Genomic DNA, 27,907 nt, shown 5'->3' with positions numbered 1-27,907 from the left:
TGTCAAGAGAAGCCACTCAGCTTTTGCTTGGGGATGCGTGCAGGGCATAAGATTGAGCAATGCAGCTATTTCCGGACAGTAGATACCACCTTCAGCTTTTTAGGCTTCCTTGATCCATAAGTGTTCTGCTCCCCCTTTCTGAAGTGGAAAGTAACGATTACATTTTATCTGAGTCAGTGTTGTCCTCCTGGATTTGAAGTCCACATAGACTGAGCTTACTCCCAGAACCTCAGGGTGGAAGCAGATGGACCATTATTAACATGAGAATCCAGCCATATCATGCCAAGGGAATGGAGATGGCGCCGTTTGCTCGACTCCGACTTCGAGTCTGGCCACTGGACTCCGTCAGTTCCTCTCCGTGTTCCTCTGACTTCTTATCAGCAATGTTGGCCAGGAATCGAAGAGTAACTGAGTCCCACTCCTCCGGCAGTAGGAGGAGTAGAAACCCAAGGCAGATGATGCAGGTGGCTGTCAGACGCACCACGCTGAAAATCACCTCATGTTTCAAAACATCTACAGCTAGACAGGAAGCAAAGAGGGAGCCAAGAAGCAGGGAGGGCAGGAAAAAGGGCATGAAGGGTGTCAGAGAAAGAAAAACAAATCAAGATTAATTACATTAAGTCAAATTAAACCTCAGGACAATGTGGCTGCAGGAGATGAGTGTAACAAATGCACTTTGTAATTAGCACATCCACTTTATCCCATCTTTGTAATCAGGAGCTTCGGGACAGATAGACATAACCCACTGACCTTCATCCAGCCATTGTGGTTAAAGAAAAGAAGTGGACTGTAGGTATTTAGTGTCGCCTTGGCAACCTGATCCTCCCTCAGCAAGATGTTAGTTGCAGGATGTGTCTTAGCACACTGATGATTGGATTTCCAGGATGGGAGAGGCAGACTTGCTGTGTAATCTGTTTGCAATTGTGGCCCTAGGTGCTGACCTCTCAATACAAGTACCCCAGAATATGTAACATTCAGTCTTCTTTAATGACTGTGTTCACTTACAGCATAACCAAGGGGGTTGAATCTGAATATTGGGGGAATGTTAGAGTAGAAAAAAACAAAAACAAAAAACACCTACCTGCATTTCCCGGCACACTGAGCAGTGTCCCAATGGAGATGAGGATGGGGTAAGTCAGCACCACTCCCACATGGACCAGAATATTAAAAACTGAAGAAAACAAAAAACATTGACAAATGTAAGTAGAATAAATGCACTAAATATTTGTGAAAGAATGGGTCACATTTATGAGCTTATTCAATTCCAGGGTAGGATGCCAACTGTGCAACAAACCCAGTCGGGAAATTTCCTCGCTCTTAAAGTCTACTAAAAGCTGTATCATAAGAAAATAGAAGTGTTTGAGAACTAAAGCTACTTGAAAAACATGTAAACTGATGATGCAGGGTCAGCAGATGCAAAGGGTGGGCCAACTTCATATTGAACCCCTATTAATTAGGAACAGGATGTCACTTAAAATCATATATCAGTCAAGGCAGGTGGGTGAATACTTTTGGCAGTGTAAGTTAAGCATGTCCAGAATCAGATTAAGTGAAAAAAGGCCAGCAGGTTGTATTATTAGATGTGTTACAAACTGGGAATACTGGTGCATCTTTATTGGCCACTCATCTTTTTCCAGCTAGTTTTTCCTGATGTTTAGAGATTTTTGGAACAGCTTACTATGAGGTGCCCCCAGGGACATAAATCAGAATTAACTTGCATATACACATATTAAATTACACTCTTCCATATAATATACTGAAAACCTCACACAAACACTAGTAAAAAGCTCTCACATAAACTAGTGAAAACATTTACCTCTTATATAATCTACTAGAGCTTTCTAGTAGTGTATATGAGAGCGTTCTTATAGTGTATATGAGAGCGTTCTAATAGTGTATATGAGAGCGTTCTAATAGTGTATATGTGAGCTTTCTAGTAGTGTATATGAGAGCTTTCTAATAGTGTATATGAGAGCGTTCTAATAGTGTATATGAGAGCTTTCTAATAGTGCATATGAGAGCGTTCTAATAGTGTATATGAGAGCTTTCTAATAGTGTATATGAGAGCTTTCTAGTAGTGTATATGAGAGCATTCTAGTAGTGTATATGAGAGCGTTCTAATAGTGTATATGAGAGCGTTCTAATAGTGTATATGAGAGCTTTCTAATAGTGTATATGAGAGCGTTCTAATAGTGTATATGAGAGCGTTCTAATAGTGTATATGAGAGCGTTCTAATAGTGTATATGAGAGCTTTCTAATAGTGTATATGAGAGCGTTCTAATAGTGTATATGAGAGCGTTCTAATAGTGTATATGAGAGCTTTCTGATAGAGTATATGAGAGCTTTCTAGTAGTGTATATGAGAGCTTTCTGATAGTGTATATGAGAGCGTTCTAGTAGTGTATATGAGAGCTTTTTAATAGTGTATATGAAAGCTTTCTAGTAGTGTGTATGAAAGGTAAAGCTTTTCACCAGTTTATATGAACAGTTCTCACTACTTTGTATGAGAGCTTTTGAGTAGATTATATAAGAAGTAAATGTTTTCAGTAGTTTATGTGAGAGCTTTTTACTAGTGTTTGTGTGAGGTTTTCAGTATATTATATGGAAGAGTGTAATTTAATATGTGTATATGCAAGTTAATTCTGATTTATGTCCCTGGGGGCACCTCATAGCTTACTATGCTTTGATAAACTAATAACACTGCTTGAACTTTTCACATTGTTTATATCACAAGCAACAGCTTTATTGTTGTGACTTTATGTGATAGATCAAAACAAAGCAGTAGACGACTTCATCGTTCAAAATGTATTTACTCATTCAATTCTGAATGATGTATTTTACATTTGTACCTAGTCTTCTTTACTCCTTTACACACATTGACACAATCAATTGAATAAATGCAGCTATTCTGTGAAGGCCTCAGAGGTGAATTAATTTGTAAACAAAAAAAGCATATAAGAACCAAGGAAAAGCAAAACAAAACAAAACAAAAACAATTTCCCAAGCTTTAAACACTTTGCAGAACACTGTCAATCATGGGAAAGTGAAAAGAGCACAGTACAACTGTGAATAAACTAATAAATGGCCATTTACTGCACTAACAAGTTATGCAAGGAGAATAGTATTCATTTGAGCTAGGGAAAAGCACCATGGTATCTCGGGATGAGCTGCAGTGACAATAAAAAGGTAGAGTCTATTAATAGGAAACTATTAGTGATTCTGGATGTAAGGATGACAAGCATTAAGCAAATACTGAAAAAATTCCTAAGCATAAGTACTGATTAATGTCCACAAAAACCTTGTAAGATATGCAGCAAACGCATGAAAGTACAGTTGGTGTATTTAACAGTTTAGACCAGAATCCAGCATCCAAAACTTTATTTGATGAAAAACAAAATCACATCATGTGGAACACCCTATTCCCTACCATGTAAGATGGTAGTGGTAGTATCCTGCTGACAGGGGTGGGGCTGATTTTTTTTTTTTTCCAGCAAGAACTGTACAAGCTGACCAAGGTCAATGAGAATATTGACCCTGACTTTCAGCAGCTGCAAAGTACTTGAGATAGGAAAAGGCTAATATTATAATATGGCTACAGTACATTAAAAGCCTACTCATTGTAGGCTTTTTTAAGCCAACAGAAAGCATTTTAATTTTTGTTAGTAAGTATGCTGGTGAAGATTCCTAGTCATCCAGGTCATAGTCCCTAATTATCCCCTTTTGGAGGCATAGACTAGTATCAGGCATTGCAGGCTAACCCGGCACCCAAACGACTCGCCATTCCTAACCCATTCTTCTGGTTCAATTTGATTGTTTTTAACTCTACTATTCTATAAAGCTTCAAACTAAATGCTAATTTTAGACATTTTGAATTAAAAAAGCTTCCTGAGTGGGAAGTGAAACATCTTCAAACTTGGAAACAAATCCAGGGGATTGTTTATTAACTTTTTTGCAATGCTTGTAAGCATTTAACATACATTCCATTCTACATCCTTCTTTAATAAACATATGGATAGGGTGTTTAAAAAGACACTGCTCTAATCTAGTGCTGCCAGCAAGAAATCTCTAATTAGGTTTATACATTTATAAGTTGGGTTTGATTTCTTTCTCGCAAACATGTCAAGAAACATATGGAACCACACCAGCAGTAAACTTGCATGAAAGTTAAAGAATTCTGCCATAAAAGTATATTCAAAGTATATTCATGCATTAGAAGGGCTTCATCAAAGTCCAGTCCTAAGTCATACTGAGAACCCGTTGCAAGATTTGAAATTGATGCAGCTACATTTTCTTCTATCCTGGCTGATGGCATGTGAGACATTTTGTTAAAAAAAAAAAAGAAAAGAAAAGGTGAAAACTTCAGCAGTATAATTTTTCTGCAAACTCTGCAAACTAGTGTTTTTTTTATCTGTTCTCTTGGTAAAGGCACTCTTTACCAAGAAAAGTACAGTATTTTCTTTCTCACCCAGCCACAGTCCTGCTAGTCCAAACAGGTAACCCCAGGGTAGCGAGGAAAGGGAACCCAGATGCTCCACTTTGGTAAAGTAGAGGATGAGGGGAACACAGGAGATAAAAATAAGGTTGAAGAAGCCCATTGTTGAAAAAAAATGCGCAACTTCTCCAAGGTTGGCACTGCCGAGGAACATCTTGAAAAGAACCTTGAAGATGAGGGAATTATTTGAAATCCAAAGCACATTAGGAGTAACGACTGTTTTGTTAAAACTGCTTTAGAACCATCAGTCTGACCTTATAAAGAGCTGAAGTCGAGGCAGAGCCCACGGCCAGAGCCACACCCACAAAGGAATCCCCATGAAATCCATCTGCATAAGCCATCATGACAATACCTGTGATGGCCATTATGGCTGCAACTATCTGTTGATAGAGAAAAAGAGGCATCAGAGCCAAACAAACACACAGATGCATAAACTGACTAAATTTAACACAAACCCGAACACCCATGAAACGGTCCTTTAGGACGATCCATGAGAGGAGAAAGACAAAGGCTTTGTGGCAGCAGAAGAGTGCAGAGACATCAGTGGCTGTTAGTTTCTTCAAGGCTAAGAGGTACAGGTAGTTGGTCAGCGTCCATAGGATGGAGAAGGGAGCTGTCCTTTTAACAAAAAGCTTGAGAGTCATACCATCCTCCCCAAAGAGTTTGCTGCACTCCCTGTAGAAACAGGAAGTTGGAAATTTAGTCAGTTTGTTTTACCAATTCTACCCAAAAACAGGCTAAATAGAACCTACTCTGCTCTTTTAGAGATTTAGTGATATTAAGATGGCAGTTAAACCATCCTAATCATGATGTATTTAGTTACTTAGAAAATAAACCTTTCAAGAATTATGTGCTTGTCCAATGCAAATCTTGAAATGTGCTAGTGTTCTATAGTTGTGGAAGCAATAATATGTTCTCCAACCATACAACATCAACATTCATTGTTTAAGCCTGGTGCAAAAAAAACATGTCTGAGGTTTGACTATTTTAGCTCATATGTCCAAAGGAAAACTATCCTCAAACAAATATGTTAAGATCAGGCTTGGTTCACCCAATTTAGAAAGAGATGTTTGGTTTAACCTCAGTTTCACATTGTTAAGAAAGACATTAACGCTGTTCTTTCTGTGTCCAACTAATAGAAAGTTGCTTTCAAGAGAATTAGAAGTTAAGTCTTTTTTGGTCTGAAATTTAGCAGGGGATTTCAACCCCTTGTAAAACCCTGTTACTTTGACCAACAACACATATTAATTTGTAAATCTTGATCAAATCAGAAATGTCCATCCGAACAAAGATTTGTTGAAAAGACATTGTAAAGACGACATGATTTTTGCCCAAATAACGTCTACATTTGGTTGAAAATTGAAAGGTGAAAAGCCGTAATTTTAGGATTGTTGAAAAGATGTTGCAAACCCAGTTTTCAATGTCTTTTCAATGACTATTATTGGAAAATCAGACCGACAGAACACAACTATTTTCTACAATGATTTTTCGACTAAATCAAGACTATGAAGGACCGACCAGATTTAGCCTAAAAACCAACATTTAAATGGCGTCTGGTGTTTGGGGGGTTGGCCCTAATATTTATTTTTTAAGGAGGTTTACCTAAATTTCTGAATGGGAGTCTGCTTCTCGCCGGCAGTAAAGAAATGTCCAGAGTAGTAGATGGGGAAGAAGAGGATGTTCCAGTTACTGCTGAACCAGGAGATGAAGAAGGGACAGGAAAATGACTGGAAGGTCAGCTTCACCACCTGAGTGGTACCCACCCAGGAGGAGGACACGCAGAGAAGCATCAAAAGACCGCCGAGCACCTTCAGAACTGTGTTGGCACATGTTTGGTAGGACCGAATCTCTATACTTGTCTCACTGCCTGGGGTTTCTGGACGAGACTCGGAACCATCCTCTCCTAGGGAGAAATAGGATGAGAAGAAAGCTCTTAATAAAAAGCATAGTAATGTCTGCATCATATTCTGACTTGAGTATGATTCTCTGGCTTGTGTCCCATCACACAAGCATGTATTGATCAGTTACCCTCACAGATCATTACCTCAGTCTGCATTTCCTGCTGAACAGGCACTAATGCCTAATAAAAGAATGTGTTTAAAATGGATTGGGTTGGCATGGTGGCTGTTCATTTCATAAATATAGCTTTGCCGTCTTGTGATGCACTATGTGTTTGCTAGCCTTTGTGGTCAAGTGTGCACAGTCACCCAATGGCAATTAAATAAATGTAAATCTAACCACATGCCATTCCAAAAGAAAGTCACAACAACGTTGGAGCTGAACCTGGAGAAGACCAGCTGTGTTTGTACTGATAGACAGAGGGTCTGGCTGGTGTAGCGATGGGCAGATAATACTTTAATCTTCCAACGGTAATGCAGATTTGGCCTTGTGCCCTAATGGACTGCGCAAATAAATGGCTCCTGGACTGTGCTATAACACTTGAGGTGGTGTGTATTTTGCATTTACTGAGAATGCTTAAATCTTTTTTTCCCCCCTTTTTGTCTCTCTAAGGTGTGATCATTTTACACCAGGGTAGGGATAAAAAACAACATGTGCTGGGGGCTGTTTTCTTTCTGCAAACTCAGCACATGAAACTCTGCTGTTTTCTACGATGACTAAAGACACCAAAGTCTCTCATGCTTCCTAATTAGTGTATCGGTTATCCTTTTGTTTGTACAGTAACCTGAAATGAGGACGCAACAGCAGTTTAAGTAACTGAGCCACAGCTAATCTTAGTGGTGTGTACTGTCAAAGTTTTGAGAACAAGATGATAAAAGTAAAAAGAAATGGTAGAATTTTTCTAATGTCATGAGAACCAAATGAAAATTATTGAAGAGATAGATATAAATGCATATAAAATATATTTTTGTTGGGGTAAATAAACATTAAAAACCTATAAACATCAAACAGTGATGCAGTTAAAAGGCTACTAAGCAAAGCTTAGAATGTACAAGCAGCGCCTCTAAAGCAGAAACCTTCTCACACTTTTTCTATTCAGGTTTTCATTGTATGTTATTTATATATTAGAAGATCATCCAACATAAAGTGGCTTTTACAGATGAACAACTGTCCATAAAATGAGGTGTGCATTCTTTTTTAGCTCCAAGAGACAATGCTGTATAAAACCTCCTAAAACTGAAATTACAGGTCAGTATTTTAGGGTATCAAGCTTTCAGCATCTAGGGAAAAAACAATAATACAGAAATTAAAGTAAGATTAAGAGAAACTCTGAACATAAATTCTCAATTTTTGACACTGATACTCAATTAGATTAAAGTCAGAACTTAGCCTGAACCAATCTTACACCAAAATAATCTTGGATCTGAACCATTACTTTTTAGATCTGGGTGTACGGTTAGGCTGGAATTCTAAAGCCAAGTCTCAGGTCTTCTGTAGCCCTTTAATAGTTGTCCTTGAAAATCATGCTGTATTTAGCTCTATCCATTTTCTCATCAGCTCTTCTATCCTCTTCTACCCTTTACATGAAGGCCAGGAGGTGTACTTTTGGTCTCATCCAATAGAGCACTGTCTTCCATTTTTTTTGCCATGTTTCCTACAAGGCTTTTTGTAAACTAGACCTCACTCTTCCTTTAGGTGAGATAGAGGGAGAGGTTTTTCAAGAAAAGTTACTATTAAAACTAGAGATTTAATAGGTAGAATCATAGAAATGAAACATAAAAAAAATATGCATCTAGTTGTTAAAACCATAATATGTGCAAAGTTGCATGAGTTTAGAAGCCTACATTGTTAGTGATTGTATATCTCGCTGCGTTGCACAGGGAACAGTTGTCATATCAAAAGATTTCTTTCCACTTAAGCTATGGATCTCTGGACTTTCAGACTCACCATGGACAATTTAGAACTTTGATTATTCTCACATTGGCTAACATGTCAGTTTAGGTGCCTCACTTTGTTTGCATCCCTCTTTAATTTCCCCACAACCTTCTCCCTGACCTTTCTGCATTGCTCCGTGGTCTTCATACAGGTGTTTTAAGACACAATTACACACCAAATTGACTCTTCAGGGGAGCAATTTAATGTAATGGATTTTGCTTAGGGTTGTAAGCAAAATGTCTTAAAAAGTCTGGACAAACTATGTAAATCTATAGCTTTTCTTTGATCAGGATGGATCCACACTAAACTGTGAAAAGCATACCCAACATGGAGTATATCTGCAAGATCATCCAAAGATTTGGTCTACTTATATTCCGTTAAAGCAAAAACTCTTTCAGAACCTTTTGAGCAAAAGGCCCAAAAGGTTGATAGCTAGGAAAAATGAGAATTATTATCTGTGCAAAACTGAAGATGTTTGAATCTTTTTATTCCATCCAGCAAATGAGCAGAGTTGTCTAAAAAAATACTAGTTCTTCTTTCCATCTTGAAAAGCTATTACAACAAGCACTATCATGAGTCTGATCGTATGCACCAGAAGAGCAGCATGAACAAACTGAAACAATTCCTTTCCTGCATGTTAACCTGAATAAAATGACATTAAAAAGAGAACAAAATTTAAAAAACAAAGCAGTTTGGATATGAACTGAAGATAGCAGAGAGCTGTGTTTCATATTACAGACATATGTTTACTTCCCTGTGTTGAGCGTGTGTTTCTAAGGAAAGACGATCATAATTTGGAGTTGTCAAGATTTTTATCCCATAAAGAAATTGCAGCAGAGGATCATTCACTTCCAGCTCCTACTTGGACAGCTTATCAAATCTGTGTGACGCAGTGTGGTGCGGGAGCCTCAGATTCCAATCCATTCTGCGTCTTATCCTCACCACTATTCACTGCATGCCAGCAGCACTGATTGATGGAGCCCCACTGAATTCAATAAGAAGCTCCCAGTAATAGCTGCAGCGTTAGTGAGCTTGACTCTGGCCCATACTAACTAAGTCTTTATCCTAATTAGGCTGGAAGCTGTGCCATGGATCTGCCAAAATGGGTAAAAAGTTGATTAGATTCAACATTATGTCATTTGTGGTATGAGTTGTGAAAATGGAAGCTGTCTTAGGGTAAAAATGCGTTTTTTTAACTAGATGTGAGTTGGATATTTTAGCAAGATTAAAATGTGTGATAAACTGCTAAAAAATTTAAAACTTGAAACAACATAATTTTGTTTTTATGCTTTGGGTCATTTTACTCTGATTTTAGACTTTCAAACAAAGATAAGCTCTGAAGTTTCAGGGTTTTAGAGTTCCAGTAAAATCGAGGCATCACTGACCTAAGCTGCATTTTTTTGTTCTTCTATTTATGTTTTTAAATACTAAAGTATTATTTCGGGAGCCAAACAAACTTTTAATGTTGTTTTGCCGGAACCCTGCGTCATGCCGAGTCTGAATGATGTTCAGGGTCTTTTTAGTTGGTTCAGTTTACCTTCAGAGTTGGGGCAGGTTAGGACCTGAGTGCTGTATGAGCTGAGAGGAGCCACTCGTGCCGAGTGCTTCTTCATTCTCCACTGGGGGCACCACACACTGTCCTCCTGTGGAAGGTGTGTGTTGGTGTGTGAAAGGGGGTACAGAAGCCAAACGCTCAGCAGCTCCCCTGGTACATCCTCAGAATGCTGACTCCCCCGATTCGCCTCCACACACTAAAAAAGCCCCCTTCCTGTTATTAGATCAGCTCTTCCTCTTTCGTCCAGACTTTGTAAAACTCTTCAGCTTCACTCTTCCTGATGCTGTGCTTCTGTCCGGGTGGTTTCACAGCTCAGTGAGAGTGCAGGGGAGATTCTACAGTTGTTCTCTTATGTTAAGCTCCAGCATTGCTAACGTCTCTAAGGGAGAATGCACTTCAAGTCTGTGTGGCAAGGCACGATCACTCATTTCATCTCTTTCTGTCCTCCCCCTCTTTCCTATCTCTCTATGTCTCACGTTTCTCCTCCTCTTGTTTTTGCTTCAACAAATCAGCAGCTTTGTTTGGAAGGTAACCAAGCAGCCTGCTGGCTTATTATGCTGCGTTAGCTGTGCCCCCATCCTTTTTGCTCTGCTCTGTCCTCCTCCACCCTCCCACCTCTCCACCTGACCAGGCTATCCTGCGTCTTATGCACTCTTGTCCTCTGTCTCCCTCCTCTTTCTCGGCTCATCTCGTGCTCTTGACTGCTCATTGAGAGTCATTTTTTTTTTTTTTTCTGAGCTTTTTCTCTTTGCTTCTACCACCCTAATCAGCTGAGCCACAAGATAAAAAGAAATAACTGTATTTATTTTAATACATGATACTTTAATATAGGAGGTTGGGATTCAGTCATTTTAATACCTTGCATTCTGAGAAAACAAAAAAATTTGAAGTTCTGAATAGTGCTAAAAATGTCACTAGCTCTGCTTGGAAAAGTACATTTCAAATAACTTGTTGCAGTGATAATTTTTTCAGTAAAGTAATAAAAAATATTTAAAAACATTAGAGTGAACCACTTTGTACATAACTGAACTAAAGAACACTGAGGAAAGAAGGTACAGGTTAAGAGAAAAAAAGTAGCAAATATTTTTATACTGTATAAATGTAACACTTTGGAAGATTATAAAAAGTGGGTTTTGTTGTTTCAGATGAAAAAACAAGTTTATTTATGTATTTATTTATTTATATCTGAAGAAATTGGTCTGGGATTTTATCTGAATGTTATAAAAAAAAACTAAAACTTTGTTTTCTGTAACTTTAAAACAAACTTATGTCAAAAAGCATTTTTTTTACTGTGGTACCTAACACTATCTGATCTATATGTATAGCTTTCAAGAAATACAGATAAGTTATCAATCGAAGTATAGCATAAAGTATAAAAAATTAAAATCTGCCGTTAATAAAATTCCAGGCATGGATTCTGTTGCTTTCCATCTAGTTTTTGTAAATTTGAATGATTTTTTTTTTTTATTCAATCAAACTATTGTAATGACTCCTAGAATAAAGAAGTTATAGAGTAAAAAGTGAACAAAAGTTTGTTTTGTTTTGTTTTGTTTTACACATTTTTCTAAAGAATTAGAATCTAATTAATTTGCAATCATGTAAAAATGCATCAAACAAAACAAAGTATTATCAGACACATTGTTATAGAGCCTATTTACTGCATGCAGTCATGTTCAATGAATGATAATATAATTAAATTGTTCATTTATTTCAGGAACATACTTCACTAAGTCAAAAACATTATGAAGATTAATCACAGCTTTCAGCCAATGAAAAAGTACCATTTTAGATAAAGATATTACATTAGACTAATAAAAATATATTCTAACACAGAAGAGCTGACAAGCAATCCTCATCAGAAAGTATTCTGTAACTTATTGAATATGACCATATATACTGTAGGTAGTTACATGTATTTCATTCTAGCATTATGTTGAACACTTTGGAAAAGGTGTTACTTTATATCCATTTGCAGAAAAGTCTGATAGTGAATGTTTCCTGTAAACAGAGAATACCTACATTAAATATTTACCTTCTGATGCTGTTACTGTAAAGGAATTCAATATCTTTTTTCCATCACACTTGCAGGAGGGAAACCCTCCTATCAGAAGCTATATGGTTTTAAGAGTCAGCCCGGGATGTAAATGCAAGTTTCCATTTCAAGGAAAGCCCTCTGGTCATTCAATCTTTCTATGTGGTTTACCTGCATGAAGGTTTAATGGACTGAAGTAACTCAGCCTCCATTTAACCCGCTCATGCCAGATATGTACAGTAAGTAAGCAAATCCTTATAATTTATATAAGTAAAAAATAATAATAATGCTGTAAGCACAAACTGAGGGATATTTTTCTGTATGTTTCTGTGCCTCATCGTTGATAGTTCTGTTGAGCTATAAAGAGCATCAAAGATCAGAACAGTTCCTGCTGCTGTTCGGTAGGTCACATACTGAAATATCATGATCATTTTTGTGTAAATTGTGTAGCTCCAACACTGATTCTGAAAAAAAGTATTCAGAATCAGAATTACTTTATTAACCCCTTGTGGGAAATTCTTTCCATGCAGTTAACCCGATTATAAATAAAAATAAGTATCTATGATTAAAATAAGAACAAGAATAAAACAAGATATGGATCACAGTATATACAATCAACAGTATTTACAATTTACAATACTGCTTAGTAACAAATTACAATTATTACACATGACCATGTTGTTGCTCATGGTGAAGTTATGAAATAAAGAATTCGTTATGAAATTAGATTTTAGAGAGATGAATTATACAGTTTGACTTCCTGTGGCACTCTGTGGTGCAGCATTATGAAATGAGTCTCTGACTGAAGGTGCTTCTGTGGGTGACCTGCACATCATAAAGATGATGTGCAGAATTGACACGCTTTGAATTTTTCTGCATATTATGTTAGAAGGCTACTGTAAACGCATTATACAAGATGTTTTGTGTCACCATCGAAAAGTCAGCCCTAATTTTAAAGTGGGAGGAAATATGATGTCCATACTGTGAGTTCCTTATGTTTTCAAAATGTGCAGTTCAATTCAGATCTCTGGAGTAAAGGTTTTTAAGCACCATGTTTGCAGCATGAAAAAACTATGTTTGATCTAATTTGTATTAATTATCAAGTACTGACAGACAGTTTAACATGTCTATGCTTTGATCAAAACCCTTTCATTCTACATTATATTTTGGACCCCAGGAAGGGGACTCCTGCTGCTCAAACAAGTTTTCCCTCATTTACCAACATCTTTCTTCCAGAGCACTCACTCCAGCTTTCCTGCCGATGGTAAAGTAAAGAACCCCAGGCAAGATGCCTCTACCATCATGCCTTATAATAATAAAAGTTTTGCAGATGGAGCAAGTTAGCTGCTATTTGACTAGATGATTCCCATATATCTTTGTTTTATTCCATGCATTGTAGTGAACTTCAAATGGCACTTTCCATGTTTTTCCTCTCAACAATTTTAATCTTATAATGCTTCTATAGAAACACATTTGTAAAAAAAAATAGTAAAGCTAATATTAATCATCTCGACAGTTTCTCACCCCTGAGTTTACCACCTCTAAGTTTACTGTGACCTCATGCCTGTTTCTCTGAATTATGCCTTCCTTGCTTTGCCTGCTAGTTAAGCTTAATGACCATGTCTAGGGAGGCTTATAGTTGGGTTGTAATCTTCCTATCCTTGGGATGTAGTGTAAACAGTGCTCTGTGAGATGTTTAAAACAGAACATTGTTTTGTTTACTATAACCCTGCTTTAAGCTTCCCTACAACAGTTATATTTAAACAAGGTGGAAGGTAAAACTGTACTACATCTTTTTAGAATTCAAACGTGTAAAAAAAAATTAAATAAAAAGAAATGTTTAAACTATACACTTTGTGTATTTTACAAAATATTCCAAAAAAATAATTTAAGGCCTGTGGTTTTATTCTGACAATGTTTAAATAGGTTCTGGTACTATAAATACTTTGGTGATGCACAGTTTGTAAGACCTTTTTTCTTTAGTCAGTTGATACAAAATCAATCAAATGTTTCTGTTTTGGGAAAAGAGTCAAGGATATACTGGAGGTATTGATCCGGCAAGTAGAGTTAAATTTAAAAATAGCTCTGCTGATGAATGAAGCGACAGACCAGACAGTCAGGATGCAGAGAAACAAGCCAGTCAGCAGATCCCTGGATACTAATCACTATTAGATTAAGAGAAATACCTGGAGTTAAGTCACCGCAGGAGGCCAGGTTACAATTTCAAAAAATATATCAGGGCATTCAGTTCTTGGAGTTGATTGATGTTTATACTTATTTCGACCTATTGTGCAGCCCTGCTCACAACCATTTGGTTCCATTACATCTCTGACAGGCTCAATTTAAGCATGATTTGTTTCCTCCAATAACGTTTGTTTAAAGTTCCCTTAAAAAAATCCCACATTTTTTGTAGCCATAAGCAAGCTTCTGCAAATGATCAGGCAGAATAATCAAATAGTATTCTAATCAAAATTGAAGGAAATCATAGAAGTTGGTTAGTAATTGCCATAGATCATCAGGAAACATTTTCAATGGGAGGAAACCATTTCTGAAGCTCAATGTTCAGCTGGTTTGTCCTTTAAGATTTTTTTCAGGGTCTGTAATTTAGGTTTGGTTTTGATTCGGTTAATGACGCCAAATCCAATGAATGACTTATGCTGTTTGGGGGTTTACCATTCAGTTTATTCATATTCCTATATCTATTTATTCTTATTATTTTTGGATGGTTTTATCTTTAGTCTTTCTTTTCATAATTTCTACAATTTCGGATTAGTTCTCTTAGTTTCTTCCTTGTATTTTTCCCATTTTTTAAATTTATTCCTAAGCTTTACGTTGTGTTCAATAGCTGATTCAATGCACTTGTGTTTCTTGGTTTATTTGTCTATTTTTCACACCAGTCTTGATCCCTATTTGAGGTGTTAGTCAGTGGCCAGTATTCATCGGCTCCTCATTTTATCCTGTGCCTCTTTGTCATTTGCCTCAGAAAATCGTAAAATGCTCATTATACTCCTGGTCTGCATTTCAGTCCAGATCCACAGCTCATAACAGATCTACTATGGTTTAGCCCTATGTAGAGAAGACGAAAAAGATCACTGTCAATTTCAGGAAGAACCGGCCTAACCACGCTCCACCGCTCATCAACAGCTCAGCTGTAGAGTTGGTCAACAGCACCAAATTGAGGGTGCACATCACAGACAACTTCACTAGGACGGTAAACACCACCTCACTAGTCAAAAGGGCACAAAAGCACTTGTACTTCCTGCAGAGGATGAGTAGAGCCCACCTGCCCCCACCAATCCTCACGACCTTCTACAGAAGCACCACAGAGAGCATTCTGACCAGCTGTCTCACTGTGTGGTGTGGAGGCTGCAGCGCCTCAGACTGGAAGAAAGTGAGAAGAGTGGTGAGAAAAGCAGAGATGATCATCGGGACTCCTTTTCCCTCCATAAAAGACATTTCATCCCAGTGCTATGTGTCGTGAGCCTGTAACATCATCAATGACCCCTCACACCCCCACCATGGACTGTTCTCCCTGCTGCCCTTCGCAGCATTCGATGCAGGACCAGCAGGTTCTGCAAAAGCTTCTTACCCACCGCAATTAGACAGCTGAACTATGGAAAAACTCGTAAATCATGTCACAGACTCTGCATTGAAGTGAGAACTCCAAACCAAAATACTGCATATTTGCACCATATATATTAATTATCTGAACTTCTATATCAATAATTTTGTTTTGTTTTTTCTCCCACACTGTTTACATATGATCACTGCTGCACTTTATGGAATACTAATGTTCATTTCCTGTCTGAAAGCTGTACTAAATTAATTTTGTTGTGTATACACTCTGTGTATACAAAATAAAAATAAAAGTTGTCTAAGTCTACTGTATGCTTGGGATCACTGTCCAGCTTCCCTGACGTTATTGGGCCTTAACCATCAAGCTACTGACTCAACCTCTGGCTCAATAACTTTGAGATACCCTGTCCTTATTCTTTACTTACATGCAATGCATGGATGCTACTGGATGCTGACACAATGGTGTGCGTGTGTTCATATATTTGTTCTGTATGCATAGTATTGACCATGTGTAGACTAGAGAGCGTCCAATTAAAATCTAAAAGTTCACAGACAGTTCTTGTTCTGTTTTTAGGATTTCTTTAAATTGCAGAAGTTTTTTTTGCTTTATTGTGCAATTTTTTCACGGCCTTGTAAGATACATTGAAAATTTTGCAAAACGGCATCTTAAAATTAGGATTACATTAATATTTTAGTATTTTAAGCTCTGAATGGTTGATTACATGCAAACATCTCTTTCAATAATTTTAGAAATAGAGAAATCTGTAATGTAGGTTAAAAGTAATCAGCTGGAACACTGTTATACATTTTAAAATGGTCTGCATGGATTACAAACCCCAACACAATAAAGAACATCATCCTGGCTCTTTACCTCCATAGCAACAGTGGTGTTCCTGTTCACACTGAGGCACTCAACCCGTCCAGGCTCTTTTGTCATTCAGATCAACCAAATGCCCCTTAGTTTATAGCAGAAAGCTCTTTGTCTTTAAAGCCTCTCTGTTATTTTCATCGGGTTCTGCCGAGAACCAGGAGCAAAGAACAGAGAAAAACAACGTTTATTTTAACTGAAATTAGGCTTGAAAATCTATATTTTTATTTATTTACTAATATTTTATTCTGCTAGGGGTCAGGTGTGGTATCATCTGAACTCAGATGTGTAGGATGAGGACACCTAGTGCTAATGTGATCGATTGTGTGAACTGAGCTCTCTTTTGGTGAAATGAGATGATTTTTCTAACCTCTCTGTGCCTCCAAATAGAGATTTTTTAATAAAGAGGAATTAGGAAATGAATCTCTGACATTTTAATTAAAAAGTAGAAGGCTACATCAGCCAATGCAAAAAAGTAAAAAAAGTAAAAATGACTATGACTTAGATGACAGAAAATCTTCACCAGCATACATCAGCCAGTCAATCTGAATTGGTAAAGAAGACAATTTTATAAATCCTTAATTACAAAACCAGAGTATAGATTTGGAGATTTTATATAATGGGTCTTCAAATACTTGAATGATTTCTTTTCCTTTTTTCCCTCATTTGTATATTGGATATTGCTGGGATTGAATAGTTCTATGATTCATTCAAAAGGCTTGTTTATTAATTAAGCATATTTTCTAAATTATGTTTATAATTTGGCTGTTGCTAAAATTGAACTGCAGGGTGCTTTAACACCCTGTTAATTAGAAAATAACTCATCTGTTATTTTGTTTTGATTTTTTTTTTACTTGCCGTTGCAAGATCTGTGTCCATATCTATTAATGGAACTTTGATTAATGTTTAACATGCAGCTGTAGAGCCTAACAAACACTTGCCATCATATTGCTACTTAAAATAATCCAGATAATCCCTGCTGTGGGCTTATATTTCCTTGCCCTCAGGCTGCTCCGATAGTCTCATGTTTCTATATGTAGGGGAAAAATTGTCAAGAAAAAGAGAGTGGATGTTTAAACTGAGCTACTAAAGTTATCCACCACAAGAGGGCAGTGTCGTGCTTCATACATAAGTACTGTCCCTGAACAGCCTTTTAGAGCAATGGAAAAGCAGTTGGAACCATGCACAACTTCCTTTCTGGATCATGTTTTTTCTTTTTTCAATAGAGCAACGTCTCAGAGGAGAAGCTTGTAGAGATCAGCTAAAATACTAAATCTCCCCCTATGGTCACTACAACACATCTCCTCTATTGTGTGTCTTGTATCTGCTGCAGTAATAAATTGAATCAATTACTTTCAGGCAGTGCAGCTCTTATACAGCCAGAGTTTAAGACTAACAGAGGCCTAGAATCCATTCAAGCACGGCTTATATTCCATTCAAAGGGCTGTTTATAAATAGCACAAAGTGAGCAGGCCTGGGACAAGGAGAGGTCAAAATAAGACAGAGCAAGTCTGCACAAAGAATGCTTCAAAAAGAAAAGCAAAGTACAGCTTCTGTTCAAGCTGCACCCTAAAGCAAAGTGGTCACTAAAAACTGTTACATAATGAGAACCGGTTGCCTTGCCTTTGCCTTGCTATGTAATTTCTATTCAGGATGTGCAGCTGTCCTGCTGTGATCCCAACAGGGATCAACACTAAAAACTGTCAATTTCCTTCACACAGCAGGGTGTGTGCTCACAGTACACATATTTTCAACATGAGCTTCTTTATAGAGGCTTTATCTTTATCAGAACTCTGCGGTTGCTTTTAAATATACTTTTGTTATTGTCTCTGGGCCGGTGGTAGCTTTATATGTAAAGTTAAAACCAGGTATTTATATTCACTGAATACAGTATTTTAGTTATAAGGGGAAAAATTGTGGTTGTAATTTAAAACAATACAATGCTTACCTATGTCACATAGAATAAAAATCAAAACAAATCAGAAAGTAAACGACCTTTAGAAGATGCTGGGAGGCTTGTGAGTGTAATTATACGAATCTTTAGGCATCATTAGGCAGGGAAAAGTACAGTGTGTGTAGATCCTGAAGGAAAATCTCAAGAATCCAGTTTAGAAATTAAAGCATGGCAACAATTCTGTGTTCCAAAAGGAAAATAATCCATATGATAAAATGAAATGAATTACAAAGGGGGTACAAAGTACGTTATGAGAGTAATCATCACAAAGAGAAAAGTAAAAGTGTTTATACAACCACATGGAAAGATATTCATAACAAGTTAAGGTATATCTATCAAATACTAAGGAAACAATTATGAACTTTTAAAACCAGAAGAATGTTTCCTTTTTTCTGACCAAGATAAAATTTGACAATCATATGGGATCTAAAGCAGATAAAGTTTAATCTGATTTTACATTATATTTTTACATTATTATTTTTTTTAATTTATTTTATTATTTTTACACTACTATCAAGTCTCTTCAGATGATATATAATAGAGCTATAAAAATCTTAGATAAAAAACCAATCAGGTCCCATCACTGTGTTAGTCCTGAACAATTTAAAAATGCTGAATTTCGAGAACTTTGTGAAATTTGCTCAGTTAAAACTGGTTTACAAATGCTTGCATGATAAGGCCCCTAAGGTTTAGAGTGACTGTGTAGTTCCTCTCAGAGCTGTGGGCTCAGTCACAAGAGGAGCCCACAGTGGAAACTGTCAAGTACGCAGATGCAAAACCTCTTTCGGTCAATCAGCTTTCATTGTACAAGGCACCAAAACATGTAATACATTACCTGCAGAACTGAAGGGAGAGTCAAACTGGGTCCTTTTTAAACATAAACCTAAAGACTTTTTATTGAGAGGTTAGTCATGTGAACATTAATAATCTAACTGACCTGATCTTATTACTGTGATGTTTTAGTGTGTAATTTGTTCTGTTGTTTCTTGTGTACAGTCACTGTGTTTTGTGCAAAAGCCTAACTGGGGACAGACATTGAGAATTAGCCTTAGCTAAAATGTTGTAGTGTGTGACATGATGCATGAAACATACTTGTCCCTATCAAATAAACGAATAAATAAAATAAAATTATATACAGAGAAAAAAATAGACTGTGTAAGCAAATATCAGTGGTGCCATTAATAAAGCATTGCATACGACCAATACTGAAGCTGTACGTACACAAAGAAGCTGAAAAGAAATATGGCAAAAAAGATTGATTTATAAACCCTCGCAAGCATTGATTAGCACGCTAATTTTTATCTCCACAGTTCAACTTTTTGGCACAAGATTTCACCTCATGTTCAGCTGTCTACACAGCCACATTTAGCCCCATATTGCCAATGCAAAGGACGTCATGAATCTTTATGTGAATTTGAATGAACTAACAGATCAGTGTTTTCACAATTAAAAATGGCAACCACTGAGAAAAGAGCCATAATACACAGGTCAGCTTGTAAGATATGAGATGTTGGGTGGTGTGTTGAAAACGGTAAAAAAAAAGTAAGCGCAAAAACTAAAAGGAAAGTTTTGTATGCGGAACCCTGTTCCACATATAAGCCACAACCTTTATAATTGTAAGTTAAAATATCGTACCCCAGTTACAAGTAGTTCCTTCTCATAATGGGTCCTGTTCGGCCACTAACCCATGTCTCTGTAGATATTCATTGAAGCCAGTCGCTAAATGTAGTCCACAATCTCCCTTTGAGGCATATTGTAATTCAACACAGATGGCAGGTGGCAATATCAGCAAACTGGCAGTAAGATCTTACTAAATATATCATCACCCCATAGGCCTGGTAGGATGAGCCTTCTGTTCTGTTTGGGTGCTCCTTTGTCTTTTGGTCTCGGTGGAAAAATGACACTCACCAGGTTGAGAGGCTTGTGATTCTTGAGTAAACAAACCAAGGTGCCTGACTGCAATTCTTCAGCGTTGTCTAAAAAAATGGTACTGTCTTCTCGAATTAGTGCGTGCATTGAAGGAAATAACAAATAATGGTCCCTCTGCTTCTCTGATTTGATACACAGCAGCTTCTATGATCTTTAAATGGTTTATAAAATCCTCTTCTGCTCTCTGTATCTGAAATTACATCCCAGGTGACAGCCCGTCATCCGTCTTATCCCACTGTAGTTTACAATACACACAAAAACAGGAAAAGTGCCAGAAAAATACAAACCAATATTACTATACTTCGCTGTTCTTCCATTTAAAGCTTTGTCCTCTTAAGAAATAATAGATATGTAAATGTAGAGTGCAATTTAGTCAGCAATAGAAATATGTTTATGAGAAAGCCCATTTCTAAACCACCATGTCATAAAAGTAAAATGCATCAAAAGCCCCATTAACAGCTTCTTACAAACCATGCAGGGATACAGCTAACATGTGAAAGATGGAGCAATTTTCCAAGGTCCACATTTGTGTGACCATTTTCTCTATAATCTTTTTGCTGCTGTAAACACAAGAATTTCCCCATTGTGGGACAGTAAAGGAATTTTCTATTGTATTCTATGGTTGTTTTGTTAGATGAGAGCAAAAATAAATGTTTTTTGCCTAAATAAAAACATTGTCTGTGGTAGAAAACCAGAGTGGCAAATTCCCCTGATCATTCATCCAAATTGTGAAACATGGAAGCTAAATTATTCTCTACTGATGCTTTCCTTCAACAGAAGCAGATCAACTGGTGAGAGTAGATGAATGGAAAGATGAAGAAAAGACATGAGTTAGGGGCGGAGCTTCATGCTCCAGCAGAGATACGACACTAAAAATTCACCCAGATAATTTGGTTTAGATCGAAGCCTGATCATGTATCCAAATGACCCAGTTAAAGTCAACAACTAAATCAGGTTTAGGTTCTGTTCTAAAACTTAAAATAAAGTGTCTTTATGTGATGATTATTTTTATTGTAAAGTGAGCTACTTTGTGAAGAAGAATTGAAATTTTTCTGTCTCTAGCCTAACAGGGATTCAATAAAGTATTAACCCACGGAAGGCAAAAAATAAAGCTTGAAATAATTGCTTCCTCTAATGTTTCTCTCGACCCACTAAGGTTTGTGTTTTTAATGCAGTGAAGTTAAAACATTTTGATACGTAGCCATATTTGTGAGCTTCAAAACACTAGAGGGTCACAGAAGTTTGATTTGTGTAATGCAATATAAAAGAACTAATTCACTGGGATGTGTTTATGCATTTGAGCTTTCTTGGCAATAAACTAGATACACAAAATGTTGATAAAACAAGTAGTAATTCTGTAAAAGATGGACCCGTATCTCACAGGCTTTTTTTTTTTCAAAATAGCAAAAACTAAACACTCATTTTTTTTGTTCAATAAAAGGCAAATACTTTGTGTTGCAACTTATAGTTTCCATTTTAAGACTTTAAATTGCATTTTTTTAAAGGACTTAGGTCAGTGGTTTAATTTTCCATAAGCATCAGCTGCCAACAGTTAACTATTATTATTACTGTTTAACAGTTGTTTTATTTATTTATTTTTTTGTTGAAAAAAAAAAAAACCTTTAGACAGTTTTACTTTCAGTCTTTAGAATTTAGAACTTTTAAATGTGGTTCTAATTCAAAGTTTTCCCTTCTTATTAATCAGGTTTGGCTTGATGATCAGTCTAAAAACAGTAAGAATATTTCTGCAATGAAATGTAGGATTGTATTCATGGTTAATCTACTGCAACCGACACCCTTGATAAACACGAGGCAGTTAATGACAGACCAGCTTATTTCGTTCCTCTAAGCTTCATTAAAAAAATCCATTTAGATGCACCCAACTCATCTGAAGGAGACTCAGCTGCATCTATTCTCAACGAAATGAGACTCCATTCCCATCCCCTTTGAGATTTTACACAGGTTTGTCAGCTTGATAAATAATGTCACTCGAAACAACATTTTAGATTTTGATTGCTCAATCCTATAACACATACTACATCTCTGGTATTTTTGAAGTCATGAATAAGAACACAGCTCCAGCCTTATGTAATGGCTCGAGGGAAAAGTTCTAGGGCTTGAGAGACCAGCCCAATTATAAGGAAATGAAGGGTAGGCTGTGAATCTCAAGAAGTTTGAGCTATATTCTGAGGATTAGATAAGACAGCATCTTTTTGTTCCTGATTTTGTTAAAGAATACTCAGAAATTAAGCCATTTTACAGCGGAGATTTGCAAGGCTGATGGTACTGCTGCTTTGGGCCTTGTTCTGCTTCACAATACGGGAAAAATAAAACTCCCACGAGTCATTACAGTACCTATTTTCACCTATTGTATTCCCACTTGTTCAGTTTAGCATCAGCGGACAGGTCTCTTTTAAACAAAGTAAACAAATTGCATAATCAGCATTCTCATCCAATCCCCGCTACTGTCTCAGAGTCAGCAGGATTCTAAAAATTGGCCTACAAGTCATATGTACATTTACGACCTGCTGTAACACTGTCATAGTGCATGCATTATACTTTACTCCACTGGTGTAATTCAAATGCTTAACTGCGTGTGTTGTGGAGTTAAAGAGATTTAAGATCCCTGCTTGTAATAATCCAATACTGAGGAAGTTAGAGTGGCTGTTTGCAGGTGCATCGGATGTAAACTCCATCTGAGACACTTCACTTTAGATTTAAGAAGCAGGATGTGCTTTTGCTGCTAATTTGCAATGAATCTCAGAGATGGATTAGACTCCAGCTCACCGTGACAGAAGCATTAAGCATTTCCTTAATGGGGTCACTTTGAAACCAATTACCTTAAATTGCACAATAATTCAAATTTGCATACGCAATTACAAAAGTATAATTTAGAGTTTTTCTTTAATAACGACTATATATTTTTTTTTTCCAGACGGTATTATTTTTTCCTTGTATTACATATTTTTTGTTTTTAAGTCATGCGCAGCGTGTCACACCTTGCAAATAAATGCGTGTACCTGTCACGTCCCCTCGTCATCCCACTCCTCATGCATTTTTTTACTCACTTCTATGACTTGAGTATCCCGGGTTGTAGCCATAATATCCAGTAATCCTAAGAATCCTGTCTTCAATGTCGTGCACTCCGTTGGCCGCCACTTTCGGGCTGTTTTGCGCTGAAGCGGCGCGGCTGTCAGCGGTCTGCGTCGCGTTGCCCGGCAGGTAAGCGCGCTTCAGGGACTCCAGCTGGATGCAAGGCTGGTCCCCAGTCTCCAACACAGCATCGGTGCTTAACATCGCGGGGAGAGACGAGGAATTGTTCGGACTAAACTCTGAGCACCATGCAGGAGAGAGCTCCTTGGTGGTAAATCAACAATTTGTAGGATGGGGGTGAATTCAGCGCTGGCATTCCTTCAGTGATGCTCCTGGACGCACAGCAAGGTTATCCAACTCCTGTGGCCTGGCAGACATGAAACACTAGGGGGCGTGTTGCTACTATCTCCTAATTTAAGATGATTTACAACATCATTCATAGGAAGAGATGGATATACTCATGTAGGAATAACTTTCAGTCGGTTGTTCAAATACAAAGATATTTATAATTTTAACATTTAGATAAATTAAATATACATTAAATTGCTTAAAAACTTTCCATAGGCCAGGTTTCTAGATTTAAACATTTTTATTTTACCTGATTTAAAATCCAACAATAATTCACTTTGCTTATTATACTAAAATATCTCTCTGTTAGTGAATATTTGTTTCCTAAACTATGCTGCATGGAGAAATAAAGCCTTTCATGCATGATTTATGACACCTCACTCCAGAGTTGTGTTTTTCTGTCAGAACAGAGAAAGCTTTTTTTAAACCGTCTCTCAAGTGTACAACACCCTGACATGAAATACTTAGTGACAAAATAAAAAAATAAAAACCTATGGGTGTAGGATAAGGATTGTGTTGACTTTTACAGAACGTGCAGTATTGGGCTGTGTTCATTAGAGAGGTGTTTCTATGTATTGTATTTTAGATCAGTTTCTTTGTTTATTCTTGTGTTGTTTTAGTGCATCTGGATTCTTTCCTCCTAGATCAGCATATCTACCCCCAGCAGACCCTTAGGGTAGAAATCTTGTTAGATGATATTAAAATGAGTCTTAAGGTTATGTTCTGCATAACACTTGATTACTAGTGCAGCCCTTTTGATATTTGGTTCCTATCCCTTTGTGCTATTTCAGACCTTAATAACCTCAACTGACTTGTGCTACTTAATAACCTTAATTTACCATATGCCAAGTCTCCCCTTTTCTCCTAAAATCCTAAATTTTTAAGCCACATTATACACTGTTAAAAATAAACAGAACACTCAAATAACATATTCTAGATATGAATTACTTAAATATATTCTAATTGAATACTTCGTTCTGTACAATGTTGAATGTGCTGACAATAAAATCACACAAAAATAATCAATAGAAATTTATTAATCAATGGAGGACTGGATTTGGAATCACACACAAAATGAAAGTGTAAAAACATACTATAGGCTGATCCAACTTTGATGAAAGGAGGCTCATTATTGGATTTGCCCTCCAGGTACCTGTATGATCTTCCTGCAATGCCTGGACATGCTCCTGATGAAGTGGTAGTTGCACCACCAGTCTATGGTGTAACTTGATGTTGGTAGATGGATTGAGACATGATGTTCCTTGATAGCTGATCTTAATTTTTCATTTCACTCACCTGCCTGACTCTGCCCGGTCTTTAATTATCACTCATCTCATCCACCTGCTCATCCTGCTTTATATACAGGTCAGTCCAGCTATCGTGGCCAGATCATTGTTTGTTGTTTCTTTAGTTTTTGATATTCCAAGATTTGTGTCACCGTCTCCAGAGGCTAGTGGGTTTAGAGATTTTTAGTGTTTGTGTTGTCATCTCCTGACTGTGTCCTGGCTGTTTCCAGCAGAGCGCTCTCTGTTCTTGTTTTGGCTCGGTGGGGGGGGAGCTTGTTTACAGTAAAGTCGTTCCTAGGTGTAGTACAGTTTAAAGATCTGCAGTTATCCTGGTAAGATGTCTTGTCTCTGTCCCTCAACCACTGAGCCTGCCTGTCTGCATGTGTGCGTTTCTGTCTGAGCTCATTACTCGACTTTGAAACTGCCTTCACCCTCTGTGGATTCCTGGAACCCTTGATCTGTCTGTTCCTGTGTGGATCAGAACCCCTGACCAGGCTGCAGACTCCTTGATTCCACAACATTCCTGTCTGGTCTGCTGTCCCTTACCTGGATCAGCTTCCTGCCTGCTCATTGAGGTTGCTACATCATGGACACTCTGGGCGGCTCTGAGCTGCAGCAGGCCATCGGCTGGATCCTGCCTTCTTCAGAGAGGATGGACTAAACTGTTTAACCAGGTAAGTGACTCACACAGATAGATGTAAAATCTCCCATCAGATGATAGTGCTCTATTACCTGTGTTTCTCCCTCCGGAGTGTCAGTGATCAGGCAGTGCCCTGCCTCCCCCCTGCAACTGCTGCAGTCTGCAGGTCCACACATCCACAGCTTTGCAATTCTGTTATGTGTTTGTGTTAATAAATGTTTTGAACGTTCCCTCTTCTGTGTCTGTCTCACCTTTAATACTGGGTCCATCTGTCCGTTCTTGACAGTTCCAGATGTGCTCAATCAGATTCAGCTCTGGGAAACAGGCAGGCCAGTCCATAGCTTCATTACCTATATCTTGCAGGAGCTGCTGACACACCCCAGGCACATGAGTTCTAGTATTGTCCTGAATTAGAAGGAATCCAGGGCCAACTGCACCAGCGTATGGTCTAAAAAGGGGTCTTAGGACCTCATCTTGGTACCTAATGGCAGGAATGCTGCCTCTGGCGAGCACATGGAGAGCTGTTTGGCTCTACATAGAAATGCTGGTCCACACCATTACTGACCCACTGCCAAACCGGTCATGCTAAAGGATGTTGTAGGTTGCAGATCATTCTCCAGGTACTGAGAAATGGTCTGTGGTCCCCTCTCTGCAGAACTGTTCCTTTATTGACAGCATCTTGCTAATTGGCAATAGTTTCTGTTGTCTATTCCATTTAATTAACAGCATGTGAAATTTCTTGTAAATCAGTGCTACCTCCTAAGTGGACAGTTTGGTTTCACAGAAGTTTGATTTAATTGTTACATGTTCCCTTTATTTTTTTTGAGCAGTGTATATATATGTGTGTTTGTGGTTTGATGTTAGTTACTTTCTCTTGGTTGTCTTGTCACGTACTTATTCAGAAATACACCAATCAAGGAAAAGCAGTTTTGATTTTGAGTCAAGTAAATATTCTTCTTGCAAACTGCAGAAACATTATAAGAACAAAAAGTCACAGAAGTGACTACGGTACTTGCTTTTTGGCAGAGCATTAGCAGCAATGTGTGATGTTGACTTTAGTAAGTAAATGATTAATTTTAATTTCTAACAATCTTGTCTTGACCATGATAGTACCATTAGAATTAATTAGCAAACAAAGAGAAGAGATGGGTGTGTGTTTGACAGTTTATTGAAATGGTTAGAGTCAAGCTTTTAAGCTTCAGCTCAAAGATTAGCAGACTTGTTCTTCCTTCAGCCTGGCCTGGTAAGTGAGCCCCCTGTTGTTTTGTTTACATCCGTCCATAGCACTCTGCAGCTTTTTAAAAGATTAAGAGTGGCTGTATTTAAAACTTTTTGTGACCATAGCTCCAGCAGGTGTTGGTGGTCGTAAATGCATGATCTATGCTTGTTTTGTAGCATTTTGAATGGTATATTTTGTGGAATTATCGAGAGCTGTTCCTGGCCGCTGTCATGATCGGTAATAATTTGGGACCCAGAAAGCATATTTTAAATCAGCTGTTACAAACCTGGGTTTTAGGCTAGAAAGTGATTTTATATAAGACAGTCAAACTGGAAAAGTTGAATAATTCTGTTTTTATATGTAACCTAATATGTAACAATGTCATATGCATAAATCATCTTTGTTCAGGCAAGTCTTTGAAACAGCAAAGATTTTCTTCCCTCTTGTTTATATCTATAATGGCCTCTATGTACATTGGAGTGAGTCACACATTGCTTTCTGGTCTGCAGCTTTTTCAAAATGCTCTTCTCCACAGATCATAGTGCGAAAGCTCTCCTTTCTTGGACTGGGTCCCACACTAGTAAAACTGGATCCCAGACTTCCTAACCAACAGACCTCAAACTGTCAGGATCAACAAAACTGTCTCCTCCTTCATCACCCTCAGCAGCGGCTCACCCCAGGGCTGTGGGCTGAGGCCCCTTCTGTTTATTCTGCTGACATATGAATAAGAGCAAGACGCCCCAACATTTATACAGTAAAGTTTGCTGATGACACAGGGGTAGATGGCCACATCACAAACAATGATGAGTCCACATACAGAGAGGAGGTTTAACACCTGGTGCAGTGGTGCAGGGACAATGACCTCTGCATCATTGTAAAGAAGACTGCTGGTGGATTTTAGAAGGTCCCTCTTTAGAGTTACACAGAGGAATGTAGTGAGAAATCTTCCCTCGAGCTCTGACCTTCACACGTCAAGATGCAGGGGGAGTGCGCTCTGAATCATAAAGGACTCCATCCATCTAGTACGCAGACTGTTCCAGCCTCTCCCATCAGGCGGGTGGCTGAGGAGCATCCGGAGCAA

The 27,907-nt window shown here is 37.7% G+C and overlaps 1 protein-coding gene across 3 annotated transcripts; it reads right to left on the bottom strand.

Annotated features, from left to right (window-relative positions):
* Positions 1 to 142: 142 nt before the first annotated feature.
* Positions 143 to 23,699, bottom strand: slc35f4 (solute carrier family 35 member F4). Of its 3 annotated transcripts, none has more exons than XM_038291404.1 (7): positions 23,309 to 23,699; positions 6,095 to 6,395; positions 4,948 to 5,167; positions 4,747 to 4,872; positions 4,466 to 4,658; positions 1,082 to 1,171; positions 143 to 519 (listed from the first exon to the last, which is right to left on the bottom strand). In XM_038291404.1, exons 1-7 carry the CDS (start codon positions 23,535 to 23,537, stop codon positions 278 to 280), a joined length of 1,401 nt encoding a protein of 466 aa, XP_038147332.1. In that variant the 5' UTR covers positions 23,538 to 23,699; the 3' UTR covers positions 143 to 277. The 3 variants fall into 3 exon arrangements, with proteins under 3 accessions (XP_038147332.1, XP_038147333.1, XP_038147334.1); XM_038291405.1 differs by lacking the exon at positions 23,309 to 23,699 and adding an exon at positions 9,864 to 10,415; XM_038291406.1 differs by lacking the exon at positions 23,309 to 23,699 and having other exon boundaries at positions 6,256 to 6,392.
* Positions 23,700 to 27,907: the final 4,208 nt, after the last annotated feature.

The sequence above is a fragment of the Cyprinodon tularosa genome, unplaced genomic scaffold (genome assembly GCF_016077235.1).
Source record: "Cyprinodon tularosa strain WSP-4 unplaced genomic scaffold, ASM1607723v1 ctg3, whole genome shotgun sequence".
Classification (NCBI taxonomy): Eukaryota; Metazoa; Chordata; class Actinopteri; order Cyprinodontiformes; family Cyprinodontidae; genus Cyprinodon; species Cyprinodon tularosa.
The sequence above is the reverse complement of the archived record's forward strand: the minus strand, read 5'-3'. Positions and strand labels throughout refer to the sequence as shown.